The sequence below is a fragment of the Sinocyclocheilus anshuiensis genome, unplaced genomic scaffold, assembly GCF_001515605.1.
Source record: "Sinocyclocheilus anshuiensis isolate Anshui unplaced genomic scaffold, SAMN03320099.WGS_v1.1 scaffold697, whole genome shotgun sequence".
Classification (NCBI taxonomy): domain Eukaryota; kingdom Metazoa; phylum Chordata; class Actinopteri; order Cypriniformes; family Cyprinidae; genus Sinocyclocheilus; species Sinocyclocheilus anshuiensis.
The window spans coordinates 2,140,608-2,153,547 of NW_015538036.1; the positions used below are offsets into that span (position 1 = coordinate 2,140,608).

The 12,940-nt window shown below is 37.0% G+C and overlaps 1 protein-coding gene across 2 annotated transcripts; it reads left to right on the top strand.

Moving 5' to 3' along the window:
- The first annotated feature begins 5,195 nt into the window (after positions 1–5,195).
- Positions 5,196–10,849, top strand: isl1a (ISL LIM homeobox 1a). Of its 2 annotated transcripts, none has more exons than XM_016477408.1 (6): positions 5,196–5,437; positions 6,001–6,190; positions 6,941–7,200; positions 8,564–8,850; positions 9,199–9,366; positions 9,506–10,849. In XM_016477408.1, the coding sequence occupies exons 1-6, from the start codon at positions 5,410–5,412 to the stop codon at positions 9,620–9,622; spliced, it is 1,050 nt and encodes a 349-aa protein (XP_016332894.1). In that variant the 5' UTR covers positions 5,196–5,409; the 3' UTR covers positions 9,623–10,849. The 2 variants fall into 2 exon arrangements, with proteins under 2 accessions (XP_016332894.1, XP_016332901.1); XM_016477415.1 differs by having other exon boundaries at positions 8,567–8,850.
- The last annotated feature ends 2,091 nt before the right edge of the window (positions 10,850–12,940 follow it).

Genomic DNA, 12,940 nt, shown 5'->3' on the forward strand with positions numbered 1-12,940 from the left:
AGCATTGCTGCTTCAGGTAGGCCATGACTAAGGCAACCATATGGTCTGTGGCTCTGTGTGACCACAGTGACCCAGATGAGATCTTCACCCCTCCGGCGTCTCAATGATGGCACAGAGTGGACAGACTCATGTGTGTGGCATTCCACGTCCGCTGCTCTCTCAAAAAGTGATGAAATGGAGTGGACAGACTCGTGTGTGTGGCGTTAATTCTGACAGCTAACGAAAATTCAGGCAAGATTAAATGGAAACAAAAGACCTTGATAAGGCCTTCTGGAGACGTCTTTAGCAAAAGAGGAGTAGATCAAGTCCTTGACTTCAAGAAAAGTATCACTGACACTGTATTCAAAGCTGAGAGGTTTTTAGTGGAACAAAAAGTGCATCAAAAGCACTTCTGGTAATGATACTAATTAGTTATTTGCAGTCAAACGGCCAAATCGCAGGACACAGACACATTTCTGCCTAAAGAGTTTGCCTGATCTTAATTACATTCATGAAAACATTATTGCCTTGAGTTACAAATAAAAATGACCTAAAGCCAAGGTCTTCATGGTGGGCAGTGAGTGATACAGCTTTCGTTTCATTCTGGCTCAGACATAAATATGGCTGCCAGCCAGTATATTTCAGCTGAAAGCAACAATATAAGCTACTCTGAGATTGTGTGATTGTTAGTGCTATCCACAAAGAGCAGAAGCTTCTGATGCATATGTAAAATAAAAACGGCTGCTTTAACAGGAACAGACCGAAAAATAAAATGTCCAAAATGGGGTTTTTGCAGTGATGCCATAGAAGAACCATGTTGGGTTTTCCAAATAACCTTTTACTGAAAAGTTATTTTTTCTTAGTTTAAAGAACATTTTAATTAACTTTTTTTTTAAGAACCTTTTTTTTTTCACTATAAAGCACCATGGAAATTATATTAAATGTTCTTCATGCCATACAAGGCAAAAAAGATCCTTTAATTTTTATGTGGAAAAAAAATACTGTCTCATGCATTTGATTGAATATTATAATCAAACCAGTAACAGACTCCAGCCTGTAGCTGTTTGAGTTAATTAAAGCAAAATGATTAGTATCAGCCAAAGATCCTGAACAATCTGATACCCGTATGTCTCATCTGGCTGAGGAGATTAATTAGAGAACAAAAGTCTATAATTTTTTCTGTAGTGATGCATGATCGACAAATAAACAAAAGCAGAAGACTAAAAATGACAAAACTTTTGTGATATTTATTGGCTAGATAGGTCTGAAAAGGATGTAAATCTTATTAGATCCTTAGATTTTTCCTTGTTAGATCTTATTGTATCCACATGTAGTAGTATAATTACTTTAATAATCAAAATACAAAACACAATGGTCCACTACAAATCAATTCAACATCCGTTTGAAAGGATGTATAATCCAGCAGCTGTCTTCATGGTGGCCCTCTTAAAAATTACATAAATGGAAAGAAAATGTGATCTGAAGACACTGGATATGGCACCTAACAATTAAAAAAATCACTGGTGTCTCTGTCATTGTGAGAAGCCTCTTTTTAAAGCTCTGAATCTAACATGGACACATGCACCCGCCGAAACACAAATACAGTTGTTTAGTGTGAAGAGGTCTTAGCTAGAAAAGAAAGCATTAGGTCTAAAGAAATTATGACACGCACATACACACACACGCTTGCACATACGCACGCAAAGCAGCTGAAATGCTGCTCCTGCCATTCATCTAGAAGGACTCCTGCTGAGCTGTAAGAACCGGCTACTGTGGCTGAGGGAGACTTTTGCATCGAATCTAACAACCTAAATTTACAAGCCCATTGAGACTTCTGCTCCTGAAAATGGCTAAGAGCACACGCTGCTGTGGTCTTTGAGAACAAATTGCTGCAACCATATAAACAATTCATTAAAGAAATCAATGTATAACCAGTATCCTATAGTCACGCCATATGTATAGACATATACAGACACAAGTGTAAACATGCATCCAAGGTCTTCAGTCTGTGAGGTCGAGAGGTTGCTCAAAGCAACATATCACAAAATAGATTTGCTCCTTCTCTTTCTTTCTCTCTCCTTACCGAGGGAACTAATGCATGCTATTGAACTGAATGACATTACATAAACCGTCCTTCAGGTTGTGCTTTATCCTCCATTACCTCTCGGAGGCATTTCCAAATTCAGTCAGGCTGGTGAAGGTGATCAATGAAACCAGAGGTTAATGAGAGGTCAGGATGAGGGTCGTACTTATATTCAGACAGCAAACAACAGGATACTAAGCTCCTGAATGATTATATTTAAGCAAGCTCTAACATTATCATAATTTATCTTTTCTTGATATTATTAGCATACTTATAAACTTAAAGAGAAATTATATAAAGGATTAAGGCTGTACTGTTAATGTGCACACGTGTGTCTTGTTTTCTTGTTTGGCTCATCTCTGAGCTGCCTGTTATCCAGTGATTATCATACAGTAAGGATTGCAGGTATTTTTGTTAAGAGCATAACACAGAGTAAGATGACTTCTTTAAGCCTAAATCAAACAATCATTGTTCTGAGATGAGTGATGGATCTTCGTAGGATTTACATGCGCGAGTAAAGTTGTCATATTATGATCTGAGACATTACATTGTTGGATTTTAAGTCCTAAGCACTTCATCTGAGCATTTGTTTTGAGAAAATAAAACTGACTATAAGTTCAGGTTGGGATGAGACTATTTTTGTATTTATGCATTTGAAATATGATGATTTGGGTGGAGCATTGCATACAGGAAAACAGCATATCAAAAAAAGTTTTAATGATAATATAATTGCACAAATGTTAGCAAATCAAGAATCATGCTTTCAGAGATGCAGCATTGTAAAACTGTATGAATTGTGTGAATGAAGTGAAACATTAAATCTCTCTTATGAGGATATATTTATTATCATGTTTTTACTGACATAATGAATCCATTGTCCCTCTCTTATATTAACTGATCATAAGGGGGGAAAAAAATCCAATACTTATATTCACACATACACACACATAGGCCTACATTCAAGCATTTGTAAAATGTCCAGCATGTTGGAAATCTTATGAATAAACTTACCATGAATAATGAATCAATTATACTGCCAAACAAGTGGGGATGAAAAGCATTATAAAATGTGGTCATTACTGTTGATGAAGCATAAGCCTTTAAATAAATCTGTACACCACAGTTTGTAGCAAAATACTACAATTCTTGCTTACAGAAGATGTTTAATTGTCAACATCATGAATGAATGTTGTTGAAGTATACCTCCACAATATATTTTATTCTCTTGTTATGTAATTCCTTTTGATGCACGTGTTGAACTGAATACACAATGCATATCAGGCATCATTCTCTCCAAATATCTCTTTAGTTGCTGGATTTCAAAACAATGTTTTATGGATTTCAGGAATTATGGTCACATTGTATTGTATGCCCATACAAATGCTGCTATGAATCATCTATCAATCTATCACTATTAAACACACACACACACACACACACACACACACACACACACACACACACACACACACACACACTTTAGTATCACCATGTTTCATGTAACATATTCATGATGTATTTGTAGAGGTTCTTGGACATAGTTAGACTACAAATGCTGATTCAGTATTGCATGAAATTTGTTAAAAAAGTGGAGCATAACGTGCTTGGGTTTTAAAAATATGTCAGCGTTGTCATTACCAAGGACCATAGCGCAAATGGTGTCCCCCAAAATAACTACAATTTATCATAAACTGAGTGATCTGAACTGTGATCTTATTCTTGGCTATCTGAGAAACACCAGACAGAAGCATGATAGACCAGTTGTTGCAAAAACAACACCTTATTTGATATGTTTATTATTTATCAAATGGCTTTTAAATTCTCAAATACTTAATATATTTGAAAATTTGAGCAGAATGAAGAGTCAACAATGTCAGCTCTCGCCCATGTTTTCATGTCTTTGTTTGGTGGTTGTGCTGTGGGTCGTGCTGCTAACACAAGAGGGCGTGTTTGTGTCTGTTATAGCGACGCTCTGCTGCCTTCAAACCTGCTGTCATATTCCGGCCACTTGTTTTGACTTGACCATCACTGTCAATGGGAGACTTACAAATTCGTTATTTTCTTCACCAATTTAAAATGCATCTATTGAGATTCAGTTTTTATTTTGAAAAATAAATCACCACAGAGTGTTGGAATACAGTGCTAATCGCAATGATTTGGGTTGAAGTGACAGCGCAGAGTTTAACCTCAGTTCAATTTTTTTTCTCATTATCAGTAAAATTTGTAAAAGGGTCAGGAAATTCAGCAACTCTGTGCTATGTTCTGCCTGTTTGTTCAACCAATCCATCCCTTACATTGAGATTATATTACCACGTGCCTTGCGCAGTTTAAAACGGTCATTATCTGCAATTATGTGCTGTAATTGCGTTTTAGTTTGAATAGCGACAACCCTGAAATGTGCCATCGATTTCAATCGTGTTATGCACCCCTGTGTGCAACTGCCTAAATAGGGATTTGCGCCTTTCGCTGTAAAAATCTGTACACTGGCCGAGGGAGATTCACTTCACATGCCCATCGGTCCAAACAGAGATGATTTGACCACTTTTACTTCACGTAACCTAAAGCAAGGTTTATCATAACGACTTGGTAGCCTATAAAATTTCCTACAACAATTTTCAGTTTGCTCGATTGTTTATATAATATTTCATTTGCGTAAATAGCCTATTATTTAAATAATAGGTAGCCTGTTATAATTGTGTTAGTTCCATGCTAGAATATCCTGACTAAAAAGGGCATCAAAATTGAGACCGATTCCTTTTAAATAAACATTAAAGCGTAGATATTAAATAAGCAATAATATCGTTTTTTCCTGTTTTTTTTTTCTTCTGTTTAATCATCATCATTACTTTTAATTTTAACATATTTCGGATCAAGTTTATTTAATTCGAAGCTGCAGATATCAGAGGAAAAAAATGTATGAATGAAATAAGAAAAGTAAATGCAAAAACTCGTCGGCCTGGTCTCCGAACAGCTGGTCTTTTTTCCATAACCAATCAGCTTCTCGTAAAGGTGACGTATGAGTGTCCTACGTCAGACCAATAGAGAGAGAGAGAGAAGGGCTGAAGCCGACGGAGTTTGAGAGAAGGAGAGAGAGAGAGCGAGAGAGAGAGAGAGAGAGAGAGAGAGAGAGAGAGAGAGATAGGGACAAGAGTGGCCCATCAATACTGTGACCAAGCACAGGAGCTCAACACACACCCCTAACTCTAATCGCAAACATCTCGATTCCGGAAAGTCCTGCAACACCTCGAACCCTCGGCCAGTTTCCCACCTTCTCAGATCAAAACAAGGGCGCTAAGGGCCTTCTGTCCGGTTTTAAAGTGGACCTAACACCGCCTTACTTCATTGACATGGGAGACATGGGGGATCCGCCAAAAAGTAAGTTATGCTTTAATGTCTATATGTGTGTCTAATGACACTTACCGCTAATATTGGCGATTTATTTTCAACCATGTGCCTGTATGCCGATCATTTTATATGAATTTAGTAGTTTGTTTCGCGTTCTGCACAAGTTAAAAAGTTCTGAAGAGACCGGAGGGATCACCGCTCTTCCTCACTTTAAATCACTACAAATAGGACCCATTCCTGACCATTTAATTTTTGTTAGTTTATTATTCATTATTATTATTATTATTATGCTATTGCTATTATTATAGGCTATTAATAATAATAGGCTAATAATAATTAGGCTATGTCGATTCTAATTCTATTCCATTTGTCAGTTATACACCGTTATTATCAGCATCCAGTATTGTTTTTAAACATGTCAAACGTGTTTAAATATATGTTTAATCCTACACACGAGTTATTGTATAAAATTGGGAAATTAGGGCATTGCAAGACGTTTAGGTTTTATAGTGTTATAGTTAAATTAATATATATATATATATATATATATATTCACATAATTTGAAACATCATATGCTTTCTCTTTCAATCAGAAAAGCGTCTAATCTCGTTGTGTGTCGGCTGTGGGAATCAAATCCATGACCAGTATATTCTGCGCGTGTCCCCGGACCTGGAGTGGCACGCGGCGTGTTTGAAATGTGCAGAATGTAACCAGTATCTGGACGAGTCCTGTACGTGTTTTGTGCGAGACGGAAAAACTTACTGTAAACGGGATTACATCAGGTAACGCAGAACAATTAGGTAATGTTTTAGTTTTCGAGCGTGGATGACTGAATGACAGTAACCTCTCATTATTCACTGGTGCATTACGGCAGCATGCTGTCATTCATGGTTTTATTTTTTTGTGTGTTTTTTTTTTTTGTACTGGACAGCACCTATATGCTAATCTCCTGTCTTAAATGAGTCTGCAGCGCAATTACTCGACAATTATTGTGGAGCTTTGTTCATATGTAGCCTATGGCAATGTCCCATGTAACGAAATTTCATCGCAATATTTATTTTTTGACAGTAATGCAGCATTATTTTAATAGGACACGTTTTTGTGAAAGACAAACACCACTGTGCAAAAATAATATCCATAATACGTTAAAATGTCGCTATTATTATTATATTTGTTATATAATAATAGCCTAATAATAATAATAATAATAAAGCTAACGAATTCTGATAATTATAAAGTCGGTTAATTATTTGTAAATAAATTATATTATGATTGTCTTTAAATATATTTTATTTTATCATGGCATTTGTTGTTTTTTATTTAATTATATGAATTTCATTTCGCCATATACTATTTAACATTTTTATAGGCTATATATATATATATATATTTTTTATTTTTATTTTTTTTTTAATATATTTTAAATTGCTGTCATATCGAGTAGCTGTTAAAACGTATTAGCTACGCTCTTTATTTTTTTTACTCAAACATTACACATTAGCCTATAATGTAGGCTACTTTTGGTGTTTCAGGTTATACGGGATCAAATGTGCTAAATGCAACATCGGTTTCAGCAAGAATGACTTCGTGATGAGAGCACGCTCGAAGGTTTATCACATTGAGTGTTTCAGATGTGTGGCGTGTAGTCGGCAGCTCATCCCAGGAGATGAGTTCGCTCTGCGGGAAGACGGGCTCTTCTGCAGGGCCGACCATGACGTGGTGGAGCGGGCAACAATGGGTGCTGGTGACCCATTAAGCCCATTACATCCGGCGAGACCTTTACAAATGGCAGGTAGGCATAGCATTCTACTACAACTTACAAAGCGCTGTTTGCTCAAGGACTCGGGGATTATTTGTCTTGGGTTAGTCTTGGGGGATTTCAAAAGACACAAAGCTCCTCTAAACATTTAGTTTTTTTTTCAATAAAAAAAGAGCTTTATGATGACATCATACATTACGAGACTGAGACTTATATGAATAAATGTGGTGTGATAAGGCGTGAATGATGTTATTAACAAGCTAACCAGTTTGTGGTGCTTTGACAGCATAACTCGTTTTTTCCCCTATTTGTCTGTTATTGAATTCAGCTATTCATGCATGAAATAGATATTCTCTGCTGATTAGAGGCCAGCCACGCGACAATGTCAGCTTGTACATGTACTTAAGAAAGAAATTAGATCCTTTCACAAATAAATACAAAGAAAATGTATTATAGAATTCAATGTTATAGAATTTTAAATATGCGAAAATGTATTAGCTATGTGTGTGCGATTACGGTACCATAATTTTACTGATTTATTTTTTTTTATGGATTTTAATTAAATTAAAATGTCATATTGAAGCACGTGTTGATACTCCACATTTAAATGCCCTTTAAGTAAAATAAGCTTCGAGTGTTTAACTTATAAATCACCCAAAATGCTATTCTGCATTTACATTAAGGCATCTTATTTTCCCATAAAATAATACATTCAATAATATAAACCATTACATAATCAGTTGTTATTGCAGGTTTATTAATAACCAGCTGCTTTTAAGTAATGTCATGGGCAGCACACCGCGCGCACCTTATTATTTAAAATTCAGAGGTATGCACAGATTGCTTTAATTAAGTGTCGTAAACCTATCTGGGTCATACTCGCCCTCCAAATTTACTGCATCTAGCAGGAACATATAATTGCCAGAAAAGGGATTGCAACCATGGCTGCATTTCAAGTTTGTTAAAAGGATAGGCTACGCTCTTCGCCATAATACAGAATTAAGAATTTCATATGTGAAGCAGCAGATTTCCATGGAAAGAATTATCTAAAGATAATATTTTTACGCATATGGAGAGATTTCCTCTCGTCTCGACCCCGGTTTCGTAAGCAGACCATCAAATATATTCATAGAGTATGGGAAAAATAACACTCCGTTCTCAAAAGTGATTATTTTTAATGTATTGTTTTTATAATTGCTGTTATTATTATTTAATAGGCCTATTATTATTTTCCATAAGTAGGTTACCTCCACCTTAGACGGGCCTCGCCTCGGGTACCTCCGACTTATCCAATTAAATTATGTGACAGGATATATAGTCTTCACGCATTCCGAGCATGATATAAGATCTCTTTGCATTTAACAATAATTTTTTTTCTGTTTCGTTTTTCTTGCAGCAGAGCCCATTTCGGCACGTCAGCCTGCGCTTCGACCTCATGTGCACAAGCAACCGGAGAAAACAACCCGCGTCCGGACAGTCCTCAACGAAAAACAGCTCCATACCTTGAGGACTTGTTACAATGCCAACCCTCGACCCGACGCCCTCATGAAAGAGCAGCTCGTTGAGATGACGGGTCTCAGCCCGAGAGTCATCAGGGTTTGGTTTCAAAACAAGCGCTGCAAGGACAAAAAGAGGAGCATACTGATGAAACAACTCCAGCTGCAGCAACCCAACGACAAAACGGTAAGACTATAGTGGCGCTTCAGTCGATAAACCAAAAAACATTCAACTCCGTAGTTCTTTTATTTATAAAGAAGAGCCAGTCGTATGCTTTACGCGTTTGCAGTTTGATGGGCTACTGTAAATATCTTAAAGCATGTAGACGCGTTGCCAATATCTTAAAGCATCTAAAAATAAAGTTTGTATGTATATTCAGAACTTAAAAATATTATCTCATCTTAAAATAACCATGGCGATTTAAGTTATGGTCTCATTTAGAACATCCAACTTCTTGGATCGTAAGACTTGAGATGGGACGTTTCTGTAATGCGGCCTCTGAACTGCAAATACATTTTTCGTGGTCATCTGCAGAACATCCAGGGGATGACAGGGACTCCAATGGTGGCGACCAGTCCAGAGAGACACGACGGTGGTTTGCAGGCAAACCAAGTGGAGGTGCAGAGTTACCAACCGCCTTGGAAAGTCCTGAGTGACTTCGCACTGCAGAGTGACATCGACCAGCCTGCTTTCCAGCAACTGGTGAGTGCGCACAACCGTGCGTAAACGACATAATAGCAGCAACCGCCGCATTAAAACCACCGCTAATACTATTATTAATAATTATCTAATTAATAATAACAGTTATAAATAATAACAGCATACATTTTGCATGTTTTAGGTGAATTTTTCTGAAGGAGGGCCAGGCTCGAACTCCACGGGGAGCGAGGTCGCCTCAATGTCCTCGCAACTGCCTGATACACCAAACAGCATGGTAGCGAGTCCTATAGAGGCCTAGGCGAGTGGATTATCTCCTGCACCTGAAGTTTGGCAAAGGATGTGCCGGGAACCAATCTCAGAGAGGCTCGTGAAGTTTCTTCCATCCCTATTTCGTTTAGGGCCGCTCCTGAATAAAAACCCATCCTCCAAAACTGCACGAGGCCTCTATATCGAAACAACCCTTGGTTGTATTTATACACTGTGATGACAATCATGGGATTTAATCACACTCCAACCGAGCAAGTCCAACGAGTGTTGCGAAAAGACCATTTAAAGTTGCTAAATCCTGCGAAAGTGGACCCAGCCGGCGCACATATTCACACACCGAACCTGACATGATGATTGCAGTGCTCCGCGGCCGAGTGGACCTGGTCGGTGACACTTTTGCCAAATACCCCTCCATGTTTTTTTTCAACTTTTATGACAAATCATTGGATCTCTATACGGATATAAGTCGCAAGAGAACTTAATCTAATATACATTCATATAGCCTACTTTTGTGCGCAACGTGAGTAGCCTATAATGAAACCATGACTGTTTATTCTGTTTCTATAAAAGATCGAAATGGACTAGCAAACTGAAAGAGGGTATGGCAGCCGAGGTCTACTGCGATTACAGTTTTGTTATATCACAAATGGTCTCGTTTCAAACATCAAGCCCAAGTACTAAAGCATTGCAACAAGGTATACCTCTATTTTGCCACAAGCTGTGTGGGAATTTCATGTGTTCGTGTCCGTCCAAGAACTTTTTTCTTTCCCAAAGATGTGTATAGGTTTAAGTTAAGTTAATATGACTGATTAGCTCTGGAGGTTTCGTTTTGTTCATGTATTACAGAATATTTTATTATTTATTGTCGAAAGACATGCCACTGTTGTGTACTTTTAGGCTACTTGCTGAAGAAGTAAAAAGGAGGAAAAGAATATTGTCGACTCCGAATGATCGATCATAATTGACGTGTCCTGTCGTTTGATCAAAGACTACTGTAAGAACAACGCCATATGTAGACTTATCTTCAGGAATATTTGATCAATAAACATTTGACGTGTACTGTAAGTAAACGGTCGGACACGCGGGGCTTTCTTAAATGTTACCATTTTTGTAGCTTTTATGTTTCTCGCATGACAATTTGAGGGTTGGTCATTGTAATATATCACGCGAAAATGAGGAGAGTAGGTAAGAGACAACAAATCAGTTCTGGTTTGATCAAATAATGTGGTTATCGGCACTGCAGGCCAACGCACTCTTAAAGGGACAGTTCACCCAAAAAATGACAACATTAACATATTTACTTTTTATATACTAAGAACGTATTTATACGGTGTATTGAATCACTGTGTGATTGAGAAAGAAGAGAAAATCAAGAATTTCAAAATTAACCTCAGCTGACATCAGTGACTCATTTGCACACTGACCTGCAGTGAGCTTGCTAATTTACAAACAGTTAAGTAACAGAATTAAACCTCAATCTCAAACACTGCAGACTTTCAGGAAATCATGTCTGGTGCTGGTACAATGACCTTGACTATTCCTTTTTACATTACCGATCACTATGGGCATTATTCTTCTCAGCTTTCATGCTTCCTTTGTGCAAACAGTTGTTGCAAAATGAGATAATTTAGATACTCATCATGAATATGGTAGACCTATTCAATACTATAAATGACCTTATTTAGAATTAGAAATCTTTGATTATTTTATACTCTACCTACCACAGGGGAAAAAAAATTGCTTAAAGATAAAACACAGTAAGAGGGGCAGGTAAAGTATAGCTATTTTTGCTTTTTCTATTTGCATTCCAATTAAAAGTAAATTAAGGCAAACTGAATTAAGACCAAAACATACAAGACTATGACAACATGTCAACATCACATTAGGAATTATTGAAGACATAGCAATATACCAGCCACGAGATGGTAGTACATATAAGACACAATTGAACCGCAAAGATTTACTCTTTTGTTAATGTCTAAAGTTAATATTACATTACTTTACAAAAGTTGTTTGTCATGTCAAGCAAGCAAACTGTTTTTATTGTACTAGTGGTTCCACTCACTAAAACTGATGTATAGATTTAATTCAGGCTTCAAACATATCAACAAATAATTTTGTCTGCTTCTTAATATAAAACAAGAACGATTACCATTTGTACATTATGCAAGTAGCCTTTTAATTTTAATTGACTTCTTAACTGGTTTTCAAAAAAGTAAAAAAAAAAAAAAATTTGACACTTCTCTAAAACTCACTCTTTATGATTTATAAGCATTTTAAAAAATAGGGACATGGGGCAATGTCCTCATAAATCACCTTTTCGTTGTAATACCTATGTCATACCCATGTCATTATACAAATTTGTGTCCTCATAAACCACATAAACATGCACACACGCACGCACGCAAACACACATATGCAAATTTCTAATGTATTATTTTGATAATGTACTCAAAATTATTTTATGTTAATGTTAGTTGTTGGCAATAAATGTAGTCTTTCTTTTACAGCACAACACCCATAGTATGATGACAGCCAGGTCTATTCAGCTGGAACTGTGGCTCACTGCACATTTGGAATCATTGGGTCACATGTTGGTGAGTCAGAAGTGCTGTGAATTTGACCATGACTGAATAACAACACTTGTAAGCAAATATGAAATAGTAATATTTAGCAAAAACAAAACAAAAAAGAACCAAAACTTGTAAAGTGTCACTGGTAGGTCATTTGTTGAGCAATGCATTTAGTGGCATCAAACTTCTATGAAGTAAGGATCCCGTTTAAAATGTCAGCTCTTTTCTCTAGTCCTCTACAGCTAGAAGAAGGCCGTTGGGTAGCACAAAGCCTCCTGATAGAATAGTTCCCAAAGCTGGTCGAGCCTCCCGGATTGCATTCAGCTTTGCTGACTTACTAGAACAAAAGCAGCACTGTACCTGGAGGAGGCTCCATGGAACAATCACAGTCTCCTGGATGAGACCCGATTGCATTGTGAACCGGGCAAGCAATCCCTCCCCAAGGTCCAAAGCCTGACCACAGAGTCACAACACCAGGGAGGCTGGTGAGCTCAACCCACAATTGTTCAGCGGTGGCAAGCAATGGCAGATGGTTGAAGGAACTTTACTGTGTATCTGTAATTTTGTGAGAACATTACTGTATATTTAGAAGAATGAGACATGTAACATTAAAGAGAACCAAAAATGAAAATTCATTCACTCTCCCTTATGTTGTTCCCAACCTGTATGACTTTTTCTTTTCCGATACACAAAGGAAGATATTTTGAAGAACACTGAGGGACAAACAACACTTGACCTTAAAAAAAAAAAAAAAAAAAAAAATGTTTTTTTGTGTT

Excerpts from the sequence above, each read along its gene's own strand:
- isl1a (XM_016477408.1), top strand. The coding sequence starts at position 5,410 with ATGGGAGACATGGGGGATCCGCCAAAAA. Across the intron at positions 6,191-6,940 it reads TGTAAACGGGATTACATCAG|GTTATACGGGATCAAATGTG; the intron begins GTAACGCAGAAC and ends TTGGTGTTTCAG. Across the intron at positions 8,851-9,198 it reads AGCAACCCAACGACAAAACG|AACATCCAGGGGATGACAGG; the intron begins GTAAGACTATAG and ends GGTCATCTGCAG.